The sequence below is a fragment of the Salarias fasciatus genome, chromosome 10, assembly GCF_902148845.1.
Source record: "Salarias fasciatus chromosome 10, fSalaFa1.1, whole genome shotgun sequence".
Taxonomy (NCBI): domain Eukaryota; kingdom Metazoa; phylum Chordata; class Actinopteri; order Blenniiformes; family Blenniidae; genus Salarias; species Salarias fasciatus.
Genome location: NC_043754.1, coordinates 14,444,937 through 14,470,869, shown reverse-complemented (window position 1 = coordinate 14,470,869; position 25,933 = coordinate 14,444,937). Strand labels below are relative to the sequence as shown.

The 25,933-nt window shown below is 43.0% G+C and overlaps 1 protein-coding gene across 2 annotated transcripts; it reads left to right on the top strand.

The window, feature by feature from the left end:
• dpysl3 (dihydropyrimidinase like 3) lies at positions 1-25,933 on the top strand. Of its 2 annotated transcripts, none has more exons than XM_030100624.1 (14): positions 1-139; positions 9,659-9,747; positions 10,810-10,994; positions 11,976-12,140; positions 12,442-12,503; positions 13,471-13,551; positions 14,875-14,943; positions 15,859-15,979; positions 16,673-16,829; positions 17,400-17,541; positions 18,222-18,392; positions 21,156-21,335; positions 22,795-22,948; positions 25,393-25,933. In XM_030100624.1, the coding sequence occupies exons 1-14, from the start codon at positions 101-103 to the stop codon at positions 25,485-25,487; spliced, it is 1,710 nt and encodes a 569-aa protein (XP_029956484.1). In that variant the 5' UTR covers positions 1-100; the 3' UTR covers positions 25,488-25,933. The 2 variants fall into 2 exon arrangements, with proteins under 2 accessions (XP_029956484.1, XP_029956483.1); XM_030100623.1 differs by having other exon boundaries at positions 22,795-22,966.

Sequence of the window (25,933 nt, the reverse complement as noted above, 5' to 3'; positions counted from 1 at the left end):
AAGCTCCCAACCAGGCGAGGCCCACTGCAGCATCCGTCCAGCAGGGATTACCGGCTCTTTCTCTCTCCAGCTTGGCTCATAAGGTGGAATCGGACGAAACATGTCTTATCAAGGAAAAAAGAACATCCCAAAGATCACAGTGAGTAAAAGAAGGAGGAAAAAATTACGAGTTATTTCTGCTTCAATGGCTGCAGGAACTTTGATGAAGGCGAATCACTGCATTGGGTTTGCATCATGACGCACAGGCAGGAGCTGAAAATGCGCTTTTTTTTTAATTGCCGGGGTTCAGACCTGACTGCAGGACGCCGCTGGGAAAAATGCGCACAATGAAAAGGCATGACTGGCTACCATAGTGACAGGCAGGCAGGGAGAAAAGGCGTTTTCTTAAAGGTGTCCTGCATCTTCTTTGTTGAGCGGATCCACGCCGTGTGCCGAGCCGGCTCGCCCATAATAAAAAAAAAAAAAGGAATGGAAAGGAAAAAAAAATCTTCCTGCAGGGACTTTAGCGCTCCGCAGTGTAAACCTGTGCGTTTATGAATGGATCCTTTGAAAATTCACACCCGTGCAGAAGCTCGTATTTTTAATTGGACTTTTTTTTCCCCACGTGAAATGATATCTTTTACATTGAAAACATGTATATATTGAAAATTATATATATGATGTCCATAATAAATATGCTCGTGACTCTTTTCGAGTCACATTTGACCAATTTTGGCAAGAATGTGTAACCCTTATGGAGATTACTTGGGCCTAATTGATCGCCCACAAGGGAGGATCATCTGCAGGAATCTTAGTCTCTTTCTGAGAATCTTTCCTCCTTTTAATATATTAATGCACACTGCCTCTAATCACATACTTCAAATAATAAGATTATATTATAATATTAGTGTCCTGTGGCTCTGATCAAATGTATTAGCCAGTATAGATGGTGCATGAATGTGCATGTTTTGAACAAAATGTGATCATTTCCCAGTAATCTGATTTATTTCAGTGCTGATAATAAGGCCACCTCAGACATGGCTCGTGTTGCAGGCTGGTGCGGCAGAAAGTGAGAGGGAGAGGTGGAAATGGAGAGGGAGGGGGACAATACACGCCCATCTGAGATGAGCTGTGATAAGGCGCTTGTATTTCTGCGTCTCCAGAGGGGGAAAGATTCAGATTTGGAGCGTTGGGAGTAGTGAGGGTTGAATTCGGGGCAGGCCTGTGTTACGCGGCGTGCCAGCTGGGTTTTGGTGTGTGTTACAACTGCTGAAAAACCCCACACCCTCGATGTCACTCCTCTCTCCTGTGTGTGTGTGTGTGTGTGTGTGTGTGTGTGTGTGTGTGTGTGTGTGTGTGTGTGTGTGTGTGTGTGTGAGGGAGAGGAGTCTGAAATGCCTGCCTTCCAGTCTTCATTGTTGCGGCTCAGCCTGCAGTCAGGGGTGTGGGAGACACAGCCTTTGTCTCATCCCCACAGCTGATTTTTCTCCAGGATGATTCGGGGAAGGCACGACTGCCCTCAACCTCTTCAGGTCGTTCACATTAATGTCGGGTGTGTGTTTAAAGAGGAGTAGTTCATAGAGCATGTTTTACCAAAGCATTGAGGATTTCATTTTTTTTCTTTCAAGGCTTTTTTTTAGAAAATTTTAAGAGCATGTCAGGTTGTGACCACAAATACAACAACAGAGTATTCTAGTAGTCGGCATGAAATCACAAACAAACAAGGACTTGTTTGCAACTTTATGGCCTCAAGATGCATCTGACGTGAATAGACAGATTGTCAAGCTCTGCTCAATCTGCACGTTAACCCTGGTTATCCCGCCGACATGACCAAAACTGTTTATAAAGAAATGCCATGCTACTTTTGTTCACAGGAGACTAATTTATGCAGCGATGAACCACAGAGAGAATCAGTTTCTCTCGATGTATGTTTCACCAATTGATAAAAAAAAATCACTTGTAATCTTCAGGGCTGTTCCCTTTGGGAACTTTTGGGTGTAATTTTGTGAGTCTTTCATGGTGAAGAACACATGTTCAAAACTAGCATTGCTCCCTTCAGTAAACACCATAAAATCTGTCCAACTCCAGTAATTTGTAAGGTGATGTTATTTCAGTAGCTCCATCTAAGGGGAGGTCAGGATGGATGGTTGAGTCAACAAACAATCAGAGCCTCCCTTAGGAGAGATTAAAAAAAAAAAAATCTCACCACAGCCAGTGTCAAACATCAACTGCACGGTTCATGTTGTAACCATAGTGATGAAATTCCCCCTAACCTTAGTAAAGTAGTAATTTTGACACAAAACCATGATCTTTACTTCAACCGAGTTGTTTTTGTGCCTCGGCCTGACCAAACCTCAGCCGCAGCGTCGTAAAATGAGCTTCGTTTTTCAGCCACACTCAGGTACGATTTCCCTACACGTCTCTTACCGAGCCTGGTGGAACAGTGGCCTCCTGCATAGGACTATTTAAAAGATAAGAAAAACAATGGGCCTTCTCGGATCGTAAAGTCAAATGACATGAGAGTTTTCATCACATCACAGCAGTTTGCTGAAATTTCTCTGAAAAAAGAGTCTCATTCTCAGCGATGAGATATATTGTGGCCTGTCGTTCCTTCCTTCATTGAAAATGCGGACCATTCCAGTGAAGGAAAGATTAGATCAGAATTTATGTTGTTGGGTTTGATGTAATTGATATTTTTTTTGCTTGAAGCCATTAGATTTATTATGTTTATTTAATCCTTGTGATAAACATTGTAATCCCTTTTATGTTCCTCCTATTGGTTTTAAATGATCCTTGAGAGCTGGAAAAGGTTTCTTCATGATGTCCCAACTACAAGATGGCTCAACTCTACAGCAAAACGTGAGGTGTTCATGATCAGCTGGGAATAGTGAGGACTGACAAAATACATCAGAACTTAGAAAAGTTAAAGTTTTGGCAAGTATATCAGACATTATTGGATACAACAGTACTTGTGCATCTCTATAAAAAAACAAACTTTACCCTAATGATGCACATTGCAGGACTATGGAGGTTCTTCAGCTGTGACCACATGGGTTGCTTTCAGAACTAAAAAAAAACAACAACTAAATAAACCTGCATTGATTCTTTATACGCAGAAATTACGTTATTCAAAAATATCGTTACAAGCGTTGTATTATCTGAGTGCTGGTTTAAATGAGACAAGTGTTACATCGTTTCTCTGCAGGTCAGGGTGGGGTCGACGAGTTTGATTCCCGTTTCCCTGCTTCATGAATCACCCCATTACAGAGAATGGCTTCTTTTATGCTTTACTTCTTAATATGCTCACTAAAAAGACACGGCGGCCCACTGACCTGCCAAGGAATTTATCACACAAACATTTAAACCATACAGAACGGCCCTGAACATTGTACCTGTTTTCATCTTCTTCCCATGCAGACTTGCCCTTTTCGTTTCTCCGCTCGTCTGTTTTATTCCAGCTGTTTTTCTATGTCTGCCTTCTGCCAGAGCGACTCTGTCAGATTTCTAGGTGTGGTTCTTCCCTTCGCTCATACCCTCTTACAGTAGCCCCAGTGTTGTTCCAGGCTGGTACATGTCATCCGTAATCCCCTCCAGCTGGAATCAGCATCTGCGGGCATGAAGCAGGGCCTGCAGACAGCAGAAATGAACCCCCCCCCCCACACACACACACACACACACACACACACACACACACACACACTCGACACACCGCAAAACAGAACTCCGCTACATCAGACTATGCCATCGCCATGCTGGAGTGCAGACAATATCCCCCATGGCCTCCGGCCCCCCCCTCTCCCATGGTGCAGTGACTAACCATGGAAACGGACATACAGGAAAACACAGAGCCCGGTTGCTCCTGTCGCGCTGGATGTGTGAGTCGCTCTCGGTCGCACACACAGAGAGACGTCTTGACTGAGGAAGTCTATAATTCGACCTGTCTGACTCAGTCGGAGCCAGATTAAAGTTTTCTATTTAATCTCCATGGTTACACGGTTACACCGCTCCGGCCTATCACAAGATCAACATTCCAGATGAGCAGGATCTCTCTGTGAAGCGTGCTGGCAGCGGCCGCCATAATTAATTTAGACGGATAAGTCTCTTTGTTTTCAGTTTTCCAGAATGTGAAAAAAAAAGGAGAAAAAAAATCCTTTGCAGTTTTGGGTAAAGAGTAAATATTTTTGAGTGCTTGGCAACAGGGCTGCATAGGTTCACATTCAAGGCTTCCCTCATCCCCGGGTTTCTCCTCCTCCACCCACTCCGGGGTCTCTGTCACCAGGTCTCCTCTTATATCCTCTGACCTGCTTTGTAGTTTTCCACAAGCGTTCCCTCTTATTAAACGCTGCGGAGTGGCTATTAGTAAATTGCGTCCCAGTTTCGGAGCGCCTCACCCTCCAGTCTGGTGAAAGTGGAGAGTAAATGTCGGTGGAGATCAGCGCAGGAGCACGAGAGCGACATCCTGCCATCTATTTGTGATTACTGCTGGCTTCTGTAACAGAATATGACAGCTTCCTGTGCAGCGAGAGGCCTTCTTTATTTTTAGCGCTCTTTGTTTTTCTTACAAGTGGAATGACTTTTTTTTTTTTTTTTTCATTTTACTTTGTTGCTAGAAGCTCCACAAATAAACTTGTCAGCACATTTGAAAAGATCTAGTTGGAATAGATAAAAAAGGTTTCACAGCCCACTTCATGCCTAAATATACACACAAAGAGTGAAGTAAGTGGAGCACACACAGGAAATAGCTTGATATTCAAGGAATCTGTTTAATTTATGCATTTTTGGTAGCGTGGAATTCAGAATAAGATATTGAGACTGACCTTCTGGGTTGACTCCAGACAGTTTTGATTTTTCTGGGATGTTTGTCTTGAAACGAATCCTTTACAAACTGTCCTGATTTTGGCAGCTGAGGCAGCTGAATCCTTTCCTCTTTAACCAGCACCGAATCGTCCAGAATGGGATACAGGCACGCACAAGCACACGAAATTGTGTTTACATTTTTGCTCCAAAACACACAAACAGCCAGAGTTAGTGTATACAGTACCTTTTTTTTTTTTTTTTTTTTTTCATCTAACTAACTCTTGTTCGGAGAAAAAGTCGATATTTCATAATCATTTAACTCTGCTTTGTCTTTTTGGAAAAGTAGGAATGGCGCTCTATTATTTTCTGTGTTTCAGTGTAACCGAGCTGGAACTCGCTCCACAAAGAGGAAGTGATAAGATCTTTTGGCTTGAAAATGAGGGAATGAAGTTGTATAAACAGTTGCAGGGAGGAATCAAGTAAACAGACAGTTCAGGATGAAAATATTTCAGCCAGAAATGAGCACCTGCTCAGAAACTCTGCAAGTTTTTTAACAATCATATAGTAATGAAAGAATTACAGAGCACTGGTTTCATGCTGTTTTCTGGATGTGCAGCAACTGCAGATGATCCATACACTGTATCTTCTCCTCTCCAGAAAGTGGGTGCTCTAACAGTGAATGCGACGGACAAATGAGGGCATGGTCAGTGACCCTGGAAGGTCAGACCAAATCAGGATCAACATCATCGCTCATGTCTTCTGCGAATATTTCCAACTCATGGTCAAATCAAATTGTGTTTGTTTCCCGTCATTTAGGATTCAGTTTGGAAAAAAAAAAAGATGAACAGAGTGGGAATTCTACTTGCTGATTCAAGATGATGAGTTGGGGAGGGGATCATTCAACCACATGATCAGGCTGGACGTAGATGAGCGACATTCAAAAAACACTTTATCTTGTTGAACTTTACTGAATGAGGAGATGGGATCTCCTGAGAGAGTGTCCTTCTGTTAACAAAAGATCATTGTTTGGATGAGTGGGCTCTCAAATTTGCATATTAGATGTAATTAGTGGCATCATATTGGAATTTAGTACAATTATTACATGGAAACAGTGAAGCTTGCCCATTAAGATCTGTGCATGTTGTGTTCAAATGTTTATCTTCCAAGTGGATATGAAATGGTCATAATCATTGTTTAGTTTGTGTAATGTGAGCCCAAATCATGCAAAATCAGCATGGATTGTAGTAAATAAACATGTTTATTGGAGTCATATGTGTGAAAACAGGTAACGTGTTTATGTGTTCAATCAAAAAGTGGAATTTCATTTATCATGAGAAGTGATTTACTTTCAAAACCCGATTGGATCCACGTCTGTCATCAGTTTGAATATTACAATTACCTAAAACCACCATCTTGAAGCATTTAAAGTGATGCAATCCTCAATCGAACTGAAGGTTAGGTTGCTGAACACCACATCAGTCACTGCCATAAGATCATTTGTGCGTAAACCGGGGCTGCAACCAAAATTCAGGCGGCATTATTTCTGTGGTTTGTATTTATTATGTGCATGAGTCTGTCTTGCTAATGATGTAACAAGCGGTCAGGTTTTTCCCCCTTTAACCGCATAATCGCACAGATAATTTCACTCCAACAATGTCGCTGTTCGACAGTCAGAAGAGTTGTGTTTCTTTGGAGGGGGAAGTGTTCCAATGAAAGATGTATGAACTGAGATGATGAAGCACTTCTTGTTAACTCTCAACAAGAAAGATACTTTGGAGGTTTTATTTGTAATATAATAGTGGAGGTGACTCTGACATGATGACCACTAAGAGACTGTGGCAGCGTTTGGAAACGTGGTGTCACGGGATAGACGGATGCATACAAATCAAATGTGTAGCATTCAGCAGTGTGTGGCTGGACGGCGTGAGCTGTGAGGAATGTGAGGATTTGCAGCTGTTTGTCACAGATTATATTAAAATAGAAACACCATAAATGTTCAGTTTACACTTGAATTATTGAGGCACTTATGAAGGAGTGTCATGAAAGACTTCTCTGTCTGAATATATGTGGGGACTTGTGTCGTTGATCAAGAGGCTGAATATGAAATTGCAGGTTGTTGGTTTGATTTTATATCGGCATGGATCTGCACACCGCCATATGATTCTAAATTTGAAGTGATTTTGGACACTGAAACATTTTATCTTTCATATTTTTATCTTTCTGAATTTGTTATCGGCTTGAAATATTTCAAATACCATCCACTGACTCTAAGTGAGTCCTGTGTTTTTGCTCTCTTGTGTCGCCATCGGACACAAACTGAATAGTAACCTACATCGGGATCTATTGATTGTTCTCTGGCTGTACTTTTAAAGTAGTCCAGGGGAACAGAAAAAACACAGGATGGCATTAATCGCGCGTGTGTGTGTGTGTGTGAGAGGGAGCGACTGCTGAAGTGCAGGAATGAATCCATGCATGAGGACACACCCCTCACTGCAGTATTGTAAATCAAATAAAAGCTCCTCTTTTACCATCTCATGCAGGAGATGAACGGGGATCAGTGTTGCTGAGTTGTACTTCATTAAATATAATATCTGCTTCATTCATCAGTTTATTATTTGAATACCAGGAAGAGACAAAAGAATAGCCACATTGATTCATCCTGTCAACGCTGTACAACATAGAAGTGTTTAGTTTGTGGAAGCGAAACTATCAATTTGTCATTTTCCTTAAATATATTGATCCAGTTTTTGTCTGTTGTCAGCAGACACGCTTGTCTGGAACAGCAATAGTAAATTAAGTTTATAAGTTAAACTATTGTGTATTTGTAAAACCTCTTACATCATATTATTTCCATCATATTCAAATTAGGATAAAAACGCTGAATAGTATTACTAGTTTGAATGTTGAAAGCTGGATTGGCCTTTTTTCTTGATTCGTAAATCTGTCAATGCGCCTCTTGCATTACCAGTCAGATGGTTTTCTGTGTACTCCCTGCTCAAACATCAGGCCGGAGTTGGAGCAGCAGCGCTGTTCTTTGGAAAGCTTCACCTCTGAGGTAATGAGCGGCAGTGTGAGAGCAGTGAGCATGATGTCCAGCTGCAGATGACTGCGTGCTGTAATGTGTTGCTTCAGGGTGTGGCTGCGCTCGGGAAGGCTCCGTTTCCCACTGCTCCATCAATACCGCCACATATACACAAACTCATATAGACGCAAGGAAACCCGCAATGTGTTCAGCAGATAGTGCTGCTTTTATCACAGAGAGACGTGCCACCAAACCGCGGTTCCTTTGTGCTCTTGATGCGAGGGGAAACGGCTGCAGTTCATTATCATGATGAAACTCTGATTCCAGAGCCAGGAGTGTAAACCGCTGCACACATGGGCAGATGAGAACTATGGATTTCTGTCTCTCCAAGCAACGCGAGGAAATGAGACCTATGATTTTATAATGTGTGAATGTTGAAGTGGAGTCTGTGCTTGTTTGGCGTACACCCCAAAAAAGTGGAGACGTGTTTAAAGAGAAATCTGGTAATCATTGCTCTTATCTGGAGAAGAGTTCAGCCCATATTTCATTTTGGTTTTTTTTTCATTCAGTTGTATCAGGCTGAGTCAACAACTCCCTTCATGCTAAGCTGTTGGAGAAGGTCGTCTTCCAATCCCAAAATTGTTGGTTCGATCCCCTGAAGTGTCCTTGAGGAAGACTCTAAACCTGGCATGGCAGCTTTCCTTACTGTGTGGGAATCTGACCAGCAGTGTTTTCCAGAGATTCCTGAAAGAATCTGCTACATATGTCTTATTGATATATCTAGTTTAATTTGGTTACTAAGGTCAGATTTGTTATCTTCAGTCAGATGCACACAGGAAATTCACCGTATATAACATACTGCATGAGCCGCCCGGAAACCTGAGCAGCAGCATGAAATCTGCTGGGAGAACAAATTCCCCCTCCTTGAAAATGAACATGATGTAATGTGTGAAGATGTAATCCGTGGCAGGAGCTGCAGCAGGGAATGGCACGGTAATGTAGGTATCAGCTGAACAGTAAAGATACGTCTATTATGATTATACTGTTCAGTTCCACGGCATTGGCTCACAGTTTCTTAAGTTACTTACTTAGTTATTACTCAACTGTTTTCTCCAGGTTAGCGTTGAGGATCAGAAACATAAGTGCTCTCACTGTGAGTTAGCATTGCCGGCTGTTGAAACATAATACTGCTCCTCATATCAGATTTGATGGCTCTCCAGATATCTCGGTGCATTGTAGTTTTATTTGAATTGGCTGCTTGCTTCCTCCTGCCTGTGACTGACTCCAGGCCTGGATGACTCTGATGTAACGTTAAAGAAAAATGCATGGATTATTTGCTTATGCACATGAAAAATGCACCATTTAATGGCATTTCACTAGATTTGGTCTGTTGGATCACTGGATTATGTTGAGAAAGTAACATCAGTTAGCGTTGTTACATAACAAAATCTGGATGAGCATGTTTAGGATGTTAATCCATGATCAGTCCTTAAGAGCAGCTTCTGCTCCGCTTCCTGCAGCAAACTGTCAATCTGACGACTGCAGTGGGAAACATGTCCCCACAGACATGAGTGGGTTTGCAGGGTGGTCCATATTCCACCTCTGGGACAAGAGTGACAAACATGGCAGCCTCTTCCTGATTAAAAAAAAAAAAGAAAGAATGAATGCAACACTGTTCATCTCCTCTGAGTGGAAAAAGGAAATGTCTCTCTACAGAGAAAGAAGCATTGTCTGTGTCCGCGCATAGTGAACTGTCCCCGACTGGATATTTGCTTGCTGCTTCTTCCTGCCAGATTGGGGTTTGTCTCATCAGAATCGTCTGGAATCCTAATATTATTTTCCCCTCCCATCTTTTCGCAGAGCGACAGGCTTCTGATCAAAGGCGGGAGGATTGTGAATGACGACCAGTCTTTCCATGCTGACATCTACATGGAGGATGGCCTCATTAAGTAAGTCCTTCTCTGCCCTCATTTTTTTTTCCTCGTCTGCTTTCATCCTGACTCTGTCAGAGACTGTCGCTTTACTTTTATCTTGACTGGTCTTTCTTCACATTTTAATAGATTTTAATAGTTGATTTGGTTTTCAGTCTTTGTTGTAGATATTTTAAACATCTCCAGAAAGAAGACAGGCAAATGGTGCCAATGGAAAAATGTGTAACTGTTATATTCTAGCAGAAATTGAAATGATCCTGCAGTGATCATTTCTTAATTATCTATATCAGAACTTTTGCTGTCTTTTGACAGCAGTAGCTAAAAGATCCAAATCTTCCTGTTTATTAGTACTGGATGTAACTTTATTAGAAGCACTTCCCTCAGCATGAACAGAACGATCCCATGATGACTAACAAAATAAGTGAATCATGTCATTTGTAATTGATTAAAGAAGAAAAATGGAGCGGTTTATATGACCACCCAGTGAGGTAATGGTTACTCATTCATTTGATGTACGCTCATTTCTGTCTCCACCCCACCAGGCTGGGCCGAGGGTGGTTTGGGTGAATTCCTCTCTGTATCACCCTGAAAGTCTCCCTCACCCTCACACACAGTCCAAACTCCCCCCGTTTTTCTGCTCTCCAATTATAGGCTCTTTGTCCCGTCCGCCCCTGAGTGAGGCGGCTCGGAGAGAGGCACCCACAGAAAGCCTGGTGTTGCATAATAAACACCCAGATGCCTCTGCAGTATCTGGGCTGCTGGCAGACTTGCAGGGACGTTTGGCCTCCGCCTGCGTCTCTGTCTGGGTTTTCTCCTCTATAAAGTCTGAACAACAGGACTTTCACTCTTCAGCGGGGCCGACGTGTTGACGTGTTGTCATGGCGACAATGTGCCGCTTCATGCTCGGCTAACTTTGTTTCGAGCTTCTCTTTTATTAAACAGTTCAAACATTTGTTGATGTTTTGACTGGAAATCCTCTTATGTAATTTAAATGTAGCAGTATCTGTGCTATCATTAAATGTTATGCAGCTGTACCATCCTAAGCTGTTTGGTCATTACAGCAAAATGTCACCTTGACAGGCAGATTGGTGACAACCTGATCGTGCCCGGTGGCGTGAAGACCATCGAGGCCAATGGAAAAATGGTGATCCCCGGCGGCATTGACATCCACACCCACTTCCAGATGCCTTACCGTGGAACCACCACCGTGGACGACTTCGCTCAGGGATCCAAGGCTGCTCTCGCTGGTGGCACGACCATGATCGGTAAGCGCTGCAGAGAAGGCCGCGCTGCTAAAGCTGGGCCTTTTTCTTCACAGATAATACCAGAACTAAGAGGTGGTGTCATTAAGGAGAAGAAGGGCTGAGACCTAACAGAGATGATGACAAAGCCAGGGATTAGTTTTGGGCAACTTTCCAATAGACAACCATACAAAAGATTCAGTGCTGTGGGGGGTTATAGAGCAACACCCCCCATGGAAATGGGACACAAATGTGTGTCCCTGCACCCTTTATGTGTATGTTTGTGTGCTTCATGGAGGTTTGGGTCTACATGCTACCACAGAGAACAGCTGGTAGATAGCGGATTCATTAATAGAGTTAGTGTCTGCAGAGCTGGCTGCTGCTTGTTTTCCAGCGTTGCTCTGCGTTCAGACAGACTCAGCCGCTAACAGCCGTGCTACTGTAGTAAGCTCTATTCATGAGCTCCATTCACAGAGGGATTATATTCCAAGAGGGCCATGTGTGAGAAAGTGGAAATGTGAACTTTGCTTGTGTGTATTGTCGCTTCTTCGGGCTCCCCGCTAACAGATGATGTTGTGTTTGAGGCCATCATTTCTTAAAATAAAAATATTAAAAAATGGTTTCGATCCCAGACTGGAAACAACAACATAGAGTTTTGCGCAATGTAGTCATGGTTTTATTTAGGACCAGTTTTCCAGCCATATCCTATTAGCATAAGCAGATTGGGTTGTCTATAATGAGATGAAGAAGGCCGGCAGGTGGCGAGCCAGCAGGACGCCTCGTATTATTACAGCTGAGTAAGACAGAGAGGGATATTTTCTGCAAAGTACTACTGTGATGTACAGTGGGGATTTACTGTGAATAGGAATGAATTCAAAGTCCAACAATGTGAATACTGACAAAGCCAAAGCATGTTTTCTGTTCCAAATATGCACAAAAACCCTTCACCCGTCACCCTAAACCCTCCTACACCCTCACACCCTCTGATTTTCCGTGTACTTTCAGTGGACCACGTGATCCCGGAGCCCGGCACCAGCCTGATGGAGGCCTTCGACCAGTGGAGGCAGTGGGCCGATGAGAAAGCCTGCTGCGACTACTCCCTGCATGTGGATATCACCCACTGGAACGACAGCGTGAAGCAGGAGGTGGATAATCTCATCAAGGAGAAAGGTTGGCTGTGATATCATTACATGGCAGGCTACTGCTGGGCTTTTCTTTTTAAAGTTGCATCTAAAAAATTAACAGGAGGGAGAGCTCAGTCAACGGTTTAATTTACTTCTTTTTTAATTTCAATGTAAAGGTTGGATGGATGGATGTTGTCATTGATATCATTTTAAAGAGTTGTGTTAGTAATGCATCTGTCAAGTGTCCCAATGTTTCTTAACTGAATAGAAAAGTTTCTAAAATGTTTCTTGTCCAATCAGATTCTTCTGTTGGGTGTAATTGTTGAATCACTCTTTTTTTTTAACAGGTGTGAACTCATTCCAGGTCTACATGGCCTTCAAGGACTACTACCAGATGAGCAACAGCGAGGTATAATGACGACAATACACTTCATAGGAAATATCCTCTACTCCTAAAGTATGAGTTGAAACAGCAAAGCTCTGACTTTCCTAGCTCTTTTTAATTTTTCTTTACGTTAAAATCATTTAATTAATGATGGTGTAATTGTAATGGCATGTAACGTTAAGGCTTGCTTCTAACTTTTAATGTTTCTAACTTAATTGAAACAGTTTACACAAGAGAAATCTTAATTATATACACGAAACAAAAAGCAAAGTTTTTTGTTATTAAAGACATCTGGCATTAAAATATAATCTCAACCAACTAAAGCAGGACTATTTTAGATGGACTTGAATAAAAATGGATTTTGAATTATGTGTCACATGTAGAATTTACTCTCAAATGTCTCTATAACATTACAGTTTTAAATAAATATCATTAGGTCATTCAAGTAGTCAGTTCTAATCAATACCTTGCTGCCACTGCCCCTTTTCTGAGAAAACGTACAATTCTGGAAACATGAACGCATGACACTATGTTCAAAGTAATGTGTCAAAGGAAAACAGGCCGGCCTCGTATGTTAACGCACGTAATGTGCTGCGAGTTCTCGAGTCCTTGGCTTGCGGACGGTGTGAGTCGGGCCTGCTAATGTTTCTCATGCAGCCGTGGCTAATGAGGTTGGTCAGAGGGCCGCATGAGGCAACCGGAGTCCTGCGGCCCGAGGAACTGATGTAATGCTGCTCGCTAAGGAACCGCGGCACAGCAACATAACAACTGCAGCTCATCCCACGCCGCTTCCACCATTTCAGGAGACCACACACAGTAATTGCTGCGCGTCTCGGTAGACATCATGTAAATTGTGGGCCTCTTTTAAACTGCGGCTCATGACTGACCCCTCACTTTAAAAGGAGTGTCGTTTTTCTTCTGTGCACAAAACTTTGCAGCCTTAACTTTTTTTTTTTTTGTAAACTTTCTTTGTTCTCTTTTTCTCTTGCAGCTTTATGAGATCTTCACCTTTCTGGCAGAGAGAGGGGGCATCGCTCAGGTCCACGCTGAAAATGGAGAAATCATCGCTGAGGTAAAAGAAGTATAAATAATCGTCTTTACAGCGCTGTCTTTAATCGCCTGTCCCACGTCCAGCTCCGTCATCTGCTTTTGTTTACTGTGATTTATTTCGCTCGAGTTTACTTGAGTTCACCTTTTCAGTGAAGCCTTATCGTCGGCCATCTCCACTGCTTGCAGACTAAACACGCCGTCCGTCCTCCATGTGAGGGAGCGCGCGCTTCCTGCGCGGCGGCGGTGGTGTGTGGGTGTAGTTTACACTGAGCTGTGCCATACTGGGGGATAAATGAAAGTGCATCAGTTGGAATACTTGGGTAGATGGAGAGGGTTTAGTGTTAGTCAGAGCTCCGGACCGTGCCTGGATCTCGTCACTGCGTGTGTACGTGTGCACGTTGGGGCTGATTCATGGCGAGTCCCGGCTCTGCGATCCAGTCTGAAACCAAGACTTTGAAGGAGTCTGATTTTCATCAGTTGTGAGAGCAGAAATATTTAGACTCCCAGATCATGCTGTAGCGTTTGCTTCAGGCCTCCTCAGATAACGGTGTCCAGTTGAGACCTGTGTGTGATCAGCGCTCTTCTATCAAGTGACAGCCAGAACCCGAGCCAGGACGTCCTCTCATGACTTCCCATTTATGATAAACTGTCTTAAACCTGAGTTGTTGTTTTTTAACTCTGTCACAGGACAGATTGTCGTGTCCTGCGAGAGACTTTTGCAGTGATTCAATGAGATTTTTCAGGAATACAGTTTATAAAACAGTTAATTCAGTTTTTCTCGTTATCCTTATGGATTAGTGTGCATGGTAGTAGTTAAACATGCGAGATGTGATAACGTTGGAGGATTACAGTCACAATATGACGGGAAACAGAAGCATATGATGTGGGTTTCTTCGGGTTTTGGGATTTCTACTTTTAAATTGCAGTTTTTTTAAACTCGACTTTAACTAGACACCACTGCAGCGCGCTTATTTCATCAACACAATTTAGTAGGACGCCCTCTGATTGGCCAATCACTGTATGGCAACACGCAAACACAATTTACTGCAGATTAGTCAATCAGTCGTTTGCATTGCCTCAACGTTACCGTGTCAGACTGGGTCAGAACTTCTAAAAAAACTTAGAGATGTAACTCAAACTGCCCCACAAGAACATGATGGTTCTGATAGAAATGTGTCAGGAGATATAAACATAGAGAATATTCACTAAATGACCATAATGTGTTCATCACAATGTCAAGTCAGAATGTTTGTGGAAGTTGGTTTCCAAGTGTGCACAGGTATATGCTTGCATGTCTTACGTATGATAAAATAGCTGATTTTTTTTGTGTGTGTTTATTGAACAGGAGCAGGCCCGGATGCTGCAGATGGGCATCACTGGACCAGAGGGACATGTGCTGAGCAGGCCGGAGGAGGTAAAACACTCACACGCTGCAAACGAAACACACGCTCTTGTATGTATTTTTGAAAAACTATAAATGTGCAACTATTTTTTCAGATGGTGTTTGTGGAAAGATACTTTAACTGCATGTAGACACACTCACGCTGTCCGTGACATTTTTGGCATTTGGCCTTCACGCACACACGTTGTTCTTGTTACACACACATGTGGTTTCAGACACATCAAGAGGCACGGGGTGAAAATGCTCTGGTTCCTCGATTGTTGCCGCCGATGTTTCTTTAACAAACAGCGAAATCAAAGCCACACTTTCAAAGTCAGCAACTCGTCGGCTGTTCGCTTGACTCGGAGTTTCCATTCTGTGGCGGACTGGAATAAATGTCATTGAGCTAAATGGAGCCTCAGGAATTAAAACATAAAGATGTTTTAATTCGACCGAAGTCAAGAAGGAAAGTTGTGTTGATTCCAATTATCTGGTTAGTAGACGTGGTCGGTTTCTGAACCCCATCACATGAATGAGTTTAAGAAGTACACATTGAACATTTAAAAATGGACATAACTACTACTTAATAATCATAAAGCACTAGGTGCTCTCCTCTGGACGCAGATGTTCAGAGCAGTGTTGGAAAGTGTGCAGCCATGCGGCACTCATCTGACTTCACTTTGGTTTATTTTAGCATTTGCTTGTTAAATCTCATTAAATTAGATTTTTGATCTGCCCTAATCCTGTGTAACCTAATAAATCTAAAACCCAATTTTACTTTCAAGTTCTAGGTTTCCACTTCTCATTTTGGTTGAAAATAACTTATACCAAATAATAGAGCTTGAAAAACACATCATTTGCAGTGGTTGAGATATTTTAGGTGTACTTCAGAGTCCTAATGGAAAAAGCATTTGTGAGTCGACCCTTAATGTCCCGTTTCCTCCGCAGCTGGAAGCTGAGGCTGTGTTTCGCGCCGTCACCATCGCCAGCCAGACCAACTGTCCGCTGTATGTGACCCGCGTCATGAGCAAGAGCGCCGCCGACATCATCTCACAGGCCCGGAAAAAAGGTAGAGCGCCGCAGAAAGACTGGATGTGAGATTAAATTAAAGGCTTCACCTTAGGAAGGTCAGACACGACAAGAGTGACAAAGCGTGTTATGTCTGGAGGTAATTTCATTTGAAACGGGGGTCTGTCGCTTAAGCAGTGACTTTACTGGCCAGAAACACAGCGTTTGACTGATCCTTCAGGGGTTCATGGAGTTAAGGTGCTGAATAAAGTATGTCTCGTGTGGAAAAAGCAGCTGTGAACCAGGCCCTGTGGTCAAGAATAGAAAGGAATAAAATGAAAATGTGTGTTTCAGTGTTTTGTCAGAAGGATTTAATGGACACAGTGTTGCATACGAAACACATGTAGGGCTTTGATTGGCTTGAAAACTTGAAATTTAAGTTTTTTTCTGAACTTCTACATGGAAATGAATCCCTCTAGGATGGCTGGTAACATAATTCAGATGGTGGATAAGCGTACATGGAAGAGCAGGTTCATAACTGAGCAGCAGTAAGATTTATACACTGGCAGCAGTGGCAAAGTTCATGTTCTGTAAACACTCTGATAAATGACCAATGCTTTCAGAGGGATTAGAATACTGGAGATTTAATCAGGCTTAATTGATGCAGGTCCCGTTGCTAAAATAAATCCAATATCCCCGACATGTGATAGTTTATCACGTTTTTTTTTTTTTTTCCCATCCCTTTCTTCCTCAGGAAACGTTGTGTTTGGGGAGCCAATCACGGCCAGCCTGGGGACTGATGGGACACACTACTGGAGCAAGAACTGGGCCAAAGCAGCTTCTTTTGTTACGTCCCCCCCTCTCAGCCCCGATCCCACCACTCCAGACTATCTGAACACGCTGCTGTCCAGGTATGCGTCCCAGCGCTTTGCTTCAGGGCTTTCATTTGATAAATAATACTCTTTGTGTTGCTGAGCTAAATGTCATCATTAATTTTGCTTGGAGTTTTGCAGTCGTCGTTGTGCAAATGCAATGCCAAATGTGCTTGGGATGCTGCAGCGAATGCACATTTTTATGTTTTCAGTGTTTACACATTCCTGTGCACACTGCTTGCTCGCAGGCAGGTGTGTGAAGAGCTCTTCAGTAGGAAAATTCCCCCGCTGCCGTGCTAAGTGGAGGCGTTTTTCTGGTGAAGGTTAAGTTTAGAGCGTCTGGCTGTAATAAATCAGCAGTTGTTACACAACAAATGGACTTCATCTGGTAAACGAGTTACGGCGCCGTGTGGAAACAGGAAGCATTAGTAATGGTTGGAGCTTGAAGAACGAACAGAGTTTTGGCGTGTTGCGTGTTCCGCTGGCTCCCGAGGGTTGTTCCATTTTGTTTTGCTCCCATTTTCACAAGTAAACAGACCTATTCTCCCGTGTGTTTGTGGCGCTGCGGTCAACCCGCCCCTTCTCGTCTCCGTCCTGTCCGTCCCCCAGCGGAGACCTGAGTGTGACCGGCAGCGCTCACTGCACCTTCAGCGTGGCCCAGAAGGCCATCGGCAAGGACGACTTCACCCAGATCCCCGAGGGCGTCAACGGCGTGGAGGAGAGGATGGCCCTCATCTGGGACAAAGCTGTGGTGAGAGGACCGCTTTTAAAATTTGGAGAACGAGAGCTACAAAGAAGAGGAAGGAATACTGAGAGAGGCCCATGGAGATTTATTCTTCTTGTTTTTTTTAATTTTCATCCTGTTCCTTTTGCGTTTTTCCCTCTAAGGTAAAATCTTATGTTCTGTACTGCTTTGTCTGTTTTTCCTCAGTTAAAACTACATTTTTCTCATCTTTATTTTATTTATTAAAAAAAAAAAAAACCCTTATTTTATCTGGATTTTTTTATTTGTTTTTGTCCTATATCTATGCTTTTCCCAGCTATTTCTCTCACTATTCTCGTCTTTCCTTAATCTCTCTTTCTCCCTTGTTGCATTTGGCAGGCTTATCATTTTCTTTGTATCGTTTTATCCCCATGCTTTTCTATCCTAACATCTGGTTTTTCCTCCATGCTTCACACTGCCCTCATTTTTCACTTATCAGCACGTGCATCGGCGGTTGGCTTACATGTAGTCTTTCTGAGCTTTGCTCAGTTTGAAAAAAGTCAATCTCAGAATATATCACTCACAATCCACAATTACAGCCATATTTGGACTGATGGCTTCCTACAGTCCTTATTTATGCAAATGCCTGCTGCATATTTCTTTGGACTATCATTTCCTTATAGTTATATGGAATGTATTAACTATTTCCTCTTTGCTTTGTTTCTTAGACCACAGGCAAGATGGACGAGAACATGTTTGTGGCCGTCACCAGCACCAACGCGGCTAAGATCCTGAACCTGTACCCCCGTAAGGGCCGGATCGCGGTGGGATCCGATGCCGACTTGGTCATCTGGGACACAGACTCTGTTCGCACCATCACTGCCAAGACACACAACTCGGTATGCGCGCTGCTCAACGCCGCTGCGTTTTCTGACTGTTTTAACTTTTGCCAGTCAAATTTAACACCAGGCCATTTCAGCTCCTATTTCCAACTTTTTCCGATACCCTCAAAGTGGAAATGAGTCATTTTTAAGAGGATCTAAGAACTTCCTTCCTTTTTTTTAAATGATTATGTATGTTTAAGTTATTCAATTCTAATTTATACAGAGTTCTGTATAAAGGAAGCAATGCACTAATATCAACTCGAAAGACAGACAGACGACTACACACACACACACACACACACACACACACACACACACACACATTCACACTTATTGGCAAGGTCGAGTCGCTGAGCGACCGACATAAAGTGTGAAGGCACGCCATTGGCCGGCAGCTGAACGCTGATAAGTTGTGTGAGAGAGAGAGAGCGAGAGAGAGAGGGAGAGAGAGAGGGAGAAAACACATTTTTGAGCCGCTTCCAGAAAGAAAACTCAGTTCCTCTGACCGGAAATGAATTCTCAGTGGATGTTCAGTCCTAATACGACTCTCACTCCTCTTGGCTCACGACCAGCTCTCAATGTAAAGCTGAGCTTCGCTAAATCCCCCAAACCCTCAGCTATGAGAAGCCGTGCACCTCGGATGTAAATCAGTCAAAACTACTGTTAATCGACGTGAAATTTATATGACTTTTCATCAAGAAGTATTTCTTTCCATATAATATTTATGCTTGCACAGCTTCCCCAAAGTACGCTCCGGATTGGAAAAGTGGGTTCGAAGAATGTGATTCATGGGTCAAGATTTAGTTCCACTGAATAGAGATATTGGAATACTTTAATAAAACCTCAAAGATTTTGGACATCCGTATGTATTTGTGGTTGTAAAAAGAAAAAAAGCTCATGTCAAAGTAGAGAATAGCTTTGGTCACAATAGAATTGATTTCAGGGGGAAATGTCTCAATCAATAAGTGATCTGTGCTGCGCTGTTTGCTCCATTCTCCTGATCTGAAATGTGCTTTGCGGCTTTTTTCACCTAATCTCGCACTGAGTGCTTTATTACGATGTTTCAGTCTGTGGTTGAAATAACCAGACATGATTTCCGTTCATTCATCCATTCACTTTCTGTAGCACTTTACTTAACTTTATATCACTCACACTTGCATTCGAACCGACAAGCAGTTTAGGCCCCCATTACTTTTTTTTTTTTTTTTTGACAGTAGGAGAAAAAATCCGGCGCTCACTCGAAAAACATGCAAAGTCCACATAGAAAACCACAGCTGGATTTGATCATTTCGCTCTCAGACAAGAGCACTAACACCTCCACGGTACTGTTGTGTTGCTTTTAAATTGCGTAAAAATTTGATTATTTAAACTTCAAATTTTTTTAATGTTTACCTCTGGTAACATTCCCACGCTTGATCCCTTTTCACGTATCTTACAGACACAGTGTGCATTGGGTCACAAACAGGCATCTGAAGCAGTGGAAGGAAGTGTCCACACAGGAAATTAAAGCTCCAGCAGCCTGAGACAAATCCTGCTCGCCCAGAAATACGTGTGTGGAGGAAGAAGCCATTTACTAACAACAGTATGCTGGCAGAAGGATGTGAAGTCAGAGTTGTAGATTTCTCAGAATCATATGCTGTCGCTGGGCGGATGAGCGAAGCGAGGCCGAGGGAAGGACGCTAATAACACGGCTTCTCTAAATGTAGACTGCATCCTCTGAGGATCCGTGGCAGCTTACATAATAATGTCACCCTTTCATTTCCTGCTGGTTGTCCTTCCAGATAAAATAACAGGACAAGAGCGCCGCGGCTCATAGTTTCGATAAATCCACCTTAAGACCCGAAAAGAAGGAATCCTGCTTCCTCGGACGCTTTTGTTGGGGAATGTTTACCGAAGACTGAATTATCTCGTAGTTTGTTATCGTTGAGCCCACATCTGGTCCTGTTGCTGTCAACATGGAAAAGCCTGGATGCACAGGAGGCTGAGAAGCGCTGGGCTCGGCCATGACGTCATGCTCCGCATGCAGAAGGTCTTAGTTATGTCCTGTTCTGGCCTGGATTTGGACGGCAGCAGAAAATGGGGCCGTGTGCAGAGGAAATAAGTAACAATGGAATGAGGGGAGGAGACCGTCCCAGATCACAAACAGGTTGAAAAAAAAAAAAAAAAAAAAACAAAGTTGGCATTCAAAGTTGGGAAACTGGAGGTGGACGGGCACGACACGCAGTGCGGATCATACAGATCAGCCAGAGATGGAGTGAGTGAGGAGAGATGAACAGCTGGAAAGAGCAACGCAGGAGAGGGCGAGAAGATGAGACGACGACCGAAAAGAGTGGGAAGAGAAGAAAGGAGAAGCATCGGGGGGCAGCTGGGCATCGGCAGCTGTTACCACTCTGGCAAGTGTAAGAAATGAGGAGATGAATGATGCAGGATGGGTAAAAGAGAACGAGCGTTAGAAGAGAGGAATGAGAGGCTGCCGGTTCTGGTTTCTTCATAAATCCTCCCTCAGTTTGTTTCCTCAGATTAATGACTGGAACGTTGGCATTTGAGCACAAACATGTGAAGTAAGTCAAAACATCTCTGCCTTTAGCCTCATTTGATAATCATCACAACATCTGGAAAGACTTTGAAAGGAGTGATTGCTTGGATTTCTTGAAAAAAACGGTGACTTTTCACAATAGCTTCTATTTGATAGGGTAGCTAGGGTATTTTTGTTCTGATTGAAAGGATCGTATTCTATTCTGTTCTTCATTAGTGACGATTTTATCTCGTGTGTTTCAGGCTGCTGAATACAACGTCTTTGAGGGCATGGAGCTGCGCGGCGCCCCGCTGGTGGTGATATGCCAGGGCAAGATCGTCCTGGAGGAGGGAAACCTCCACGTCACCTCTGGAGTGGGCCGTTTCATCCCCTGCTCCTCCTACCCTGACTTTGCCTATAAGCGCATCAAAGCTAGGAAGCAGGTGAGCGCCGACTGCTTCTTATACAGCCATAAACATCCATCCGTCTTCCACTTCTACAGCCTCATCAAGCTTTATATAGACTGTTTTCTAATCCAGAGGAAGGAAACTGGAATTTTTTTCAAAAATGAAAAATACAAAGAACATTCACAAAGCGGTGAACTCTGGGAGTTAAAAAGCCCGGGGAGATATGGAGTGAAAACAGGGTTCAGCTAGTAAAGTGGGATGTTGGGACGATACAGAAAGTCTGACGTCGCTCTTCAAGCTTCAGCCGCCTGCTGCTGGTTTTAATCGCGTCCAATACGCTGAGGGTGGTCGCTGCTTCGTCATCACGATTTCAGAGACGATACAGTGAGTTTGGGTTTGGATGGCTGTCAGCGAGACCCACCACATACAGTAAAAAGCATCACGAATTTCCATTTAAATATAACCTCATGAAACGTATCGATCAAAAATAATAAAGGATGTTGGCGAGCAGGAAAACCCTGGAGGTGAGACAATCCAAGACAAAGGCTCAGGAGTTCATTCAGTGGTTCTACGCTGGTCTTGCTGGTTGAATTAGTAACTTTATGAGTGGAGGATGGAAGGATGGAAACATGCTATGAATTTAATTGTAACATTAGGATTGAATGTTCCAAAGTCTAGCCTAATGCTAAATTAGTTTCAGTTTGGTAATGTTCCTGTTATACAACAGAAAAGAAACATAAAAGTGGAACATTCCCTGTTTCTCTCCAGTTTAAAGAATCAATCCAACACATAAGAAAAAAAATGATCTCAATTAGGAATTTGATTTATAGCCGCCTTGTGAGAAACCCAGCTCTTCGCTGTCTTTCCATTTTTCTTGTGGCCCAAAAAAATCTCACAGCGTAACAATTTATTAATTTGCAGCTGGCCGCTGATGAGAAAGTGGAGCTGTAGTAACGGTGTGCTGTTTGTCTTGGGTGCACTCACTGGTTTTTTTTCCCTTTTTTTTTTTTTTTTTTTTCATGTACAGATGTGTCCTCTTAACTTTTAACTGAGCTTCTATGTTCCACTAACACAATGTCTTGTTCTCAGGCAGCGTTAACACTTCAGCTGGATTTTAAAGCTTAAAAATACATTTGTTTTCTGCTGTATTGTGGATTAGAAAAGGGTTTGATTACGTGCGTGTATGTAAGTGTTTGTGCACGTACGTGTTTGTGTGCGCAGTGCGTCTTTGTTTGTGTGTTTCAGTCAGTGTGTGTGAGTGTGTTTGTGTAAACCTGGAGCTGGTTCTCGGCAGAAACGGGGCTGTCTGAGAAACGCACACATAATTCAGACACAAACAGCAGACTAACGCCAAACATATGTGAGCTTGGTTCCATCTAATTTCATGCAGTGAAATATTACAGCGTCTCTGCTCTTTCTCCTCTTTTACTGCCTTTTTTGTGGTCGTATATTTTTCCCTTCGCCGCCTCTGAATCTCGCCTCCCTCGCCCCGCAGCTGGCCGTCCTGAGGGCCGTGCCCAGGGGGATGTACGACGGCCCCGTGTCCGAGTTCTCCATGTCCCGCGGCGGGACCCCCTCGGCCTCGGCGCGGACCTCTCCCACCAAGCAGCCCGTCAGAAACCTGCACCAGTCCGGATTTAGTCTAGCAGGTAACCCTGCGCCATGCGGTGAGCCAGCCCTCTTCCTAGAACGACCGCGTCACTGTCTCCTCGCCCATTTCCTCCGTCTCCGGTCTGCATCGATCGATCCCGAATGCACTAACATCAAAGGAAACATGCATGTGCATCAGAGGGAGCTCTGTCTTCGCTCCCCTCTTTTCTCCGTTTGGCCGGTGAAATGTGATTTTTGCATGTTTCTGTATTTAATTTGTGATTCATGTCCCCTTGCAATCAGCCCCAAATCCATAGCATAATCTAATAATCTCTCATTGACGACGTGCACTCCGTTGCATGCATAGACATCCTGTAAGTTGTGGTTCTCAGAAAAAAAGTATTTACACGCTGTTTATGTGACAATTTGTCTGTTTATGGACGTGATTAAGTTGGCCGCCTTCGAGTTTGGATGCAGACGGCATTAAATTAGATTTATGCGCGCTCTCAGTTGAGCAATGCGGGTTTTCTGTTTTTGTTCTGCTGTGGTTTCACATGATGTTAACATTGAATCCATATTTTTCGTTTTGTTATACTTTTGCGATATGGGCTTATCGGACAATATGTAAAAACATTTTTTACATATTTTCCTGAGAATGATGATTAGTTTTGGAGAGTTTTGAAAAAAAAAAAAAAAAAAAGGCTAAAACTTGAAAAACACAAACTGTTTATTCTGGAGGTTGTAAATTGTAATACAGTTTAATTTAGATGGATTATTGAGAGCAGCGTTGTCATTGTTTTGGCCACTTCATGCGCAAGCAGTTGAAGGAAAGAACATTAAAAACACATTTTATTTCTATGAAGTCCAGTGCGAAGCAAGCCCGAAGTACAAAATCGCCATGAAGTACTTTTTGATGTGTTTTTATTAATCAAAATTGAAAATGCCAAGCTTTTTTTCTTTCCAAAATGTTAATCCGATTGTTCTTACCAGATAGCATATGATTGTAGTTGTGCTTCATAGTGAGCATACTGGTTGAATATGTTTTTATTTTACAAACAAAAAACTGATTTAAACAGTTTTATGTTTCTCAGGTGATTAAATAACCTGAAGAACAAACAAAGGAGGAAGTTTTTTTCAAGTCAATTCCTTCTCCTTAATGCCCTCTGGATGCTGTAAGCTATTTAGTAGGATATGGAGGATATAAGTTTTGGCTCAGTGCCCTTCATATCTCGCGTCTGCAGTCTCGGCATGTGGACATGGTGTGCTAAGACAGCTCATCAGATGTGAGGGATCACAATAAGTATTCACTTTTTGGCATCCGTTCCGCTGCAGAGAGCAGCTGACAGACAGTCTGATTGTGTCCACATGCCAGTCAGCCGCGGATTAGCTTCAGTTCAGATCTCTAATGTGAGAAATCGTTTGTGTGGAACTACCATAGCGCGATAGCCTTTTACAGATGGTGCAATCATGAAGCAGACATCCAGTGTTTTACCATTAAACAGTTCTGTCCTCTCTGACAGTTTAACTGTGTCCATGTGAGAACGCAGCTGTATTCGCCCTCTGTGCAAATACATGCAGTTCATTCAGGAAGAGATGATACGACTGGAAAGAAAAGACTACATAATTGTAGATCTGTCTTTCTCGGTTGTCTTTACAAGCATCGCTGATGTGTGATACCTTACTGATATAAAAAGAAAGTGACCTCCGCTGGAAGGAATTTCCAAATTTGAGCCCATGAATTTAGGGGGAGTAATGCTGCTGCAGGTTTTCCAGTCTTTCTAACAGTTCTTTCTTGAATGTGTGTGTTTGCATGCATGAGGCTTGTACGTGCTCTCTCTCTCGTTTTTTTTTTTCTTTTTTCTTTTTATTTGCAAAGCCGCCACCTGTAGTGTTGATTTACTTCTCTGGAATGAAAAGGGGGAGTTGTTTGGTTAGATACAGCATTTCACAGGCTGACGTCGTCCCTCTTTCCATTTATACACTCGCTGATCATTTGTTGCAGCAGATGATTTGGCTCATCCGCTGGAAAGATGATTTTTCTTTTTTTTTTTTTTTTAAACAAACTCCACGAGTCTTTTGTTCATGTTTCAGCGGCATTCATGCAGCACAGAGCCTGTTAAATGTAACATCCAGGTCACTCCACTGACGTGTGTGTTGGATAAAAGAGCGTCCTTGGAAACTTATATGGCCTGGAAAATAATACAGCAGGTTTATGACTACAGCTACGTTTTGCTGTGTCAGCATGGAAGAACAGAGTGAGTGTTGAAAAATACAAGTGCTTGTTTCTATAGGAAAACTGCATGTGAACATGAATGCGTTCAATGTTTTGAAACTTGAACTTTTAAATGATTTTGTTTTTTCCTGGTTCGTTTCTACCCAGCAGTCTCTTGATGCTCTTTTCCATGGATTTCTCTTCACCCCGTCCTCCTCCTCGTGTACTCTCTTATTTCTCCCCATGTAACATCTTTTTCCCCCTCCCTTTTATCTTTCTCTCTTTGTTCAGGTCCCCCAACCCCAGATGACATTCCCATCAGGCCCGCAGGCCGGCGTATCGTAGTGCCCCCTGGTGGTCGCTCCAACATCACATCTCTCAGTTAAGCAGCAAGAGGAGGAGGGGACACGTCCAAAAAACACAACAGCCAGAGTGGAGGGTGGAGGGGTTGGGGGGGAGGGAGGGGAGTGGGAAGGGTTGGTGTGAATGAGGGAGGAAGAAATGCAGAGGACCACGATTAGTGAACAAAAAAAAAAGAAAAAGAAAAGCTAAACACTGAATCCTCATGCCTTACCTGTCACAACGCTACTATGCTGAGATGTAAATAGTATCCCTTTTCCTGGTGAATTTGGACCGGAGTCAAACTTTAATGCGGTTTGTAATAACTCCCACCAAAGCACACACACACACACACATCACACAGGACGAGGCTCCGCCTTACTTTTTTCTCTCCTCCGTACACTTCGACACCGACAGGAAAAACAACTTCACTTGGTGCTTTGGTCAGAATGAAGTGAACCTTCACGCCAACTCACTGAACCAAAAAACAGAA

Excerpts from the sequence above, each read along its gene's own strand:
- dpysl3 (XM_030100623.1), top strand. The coding sequence starts at position 101 with ATGTCTTATCAAGGAAAAAAGAACATCCCAAAGATCACA. Across the intron at positions 13,552-14,874 it reads ATGGAGAAATCATCGCTGAG|GAGCAGGCCCGGATGCTGCA; the intron begins GTAAAAGAAGTA and ends TTTATTGAACAG. Across the intron at positions 22,967-25,392 it reads AGGTAACCCTGCGCCATGCG|GTCCCCCAACCCCAGATGAC; the intron begins GTGAGCCAGCCC and ends CTCTTTGTTCAG.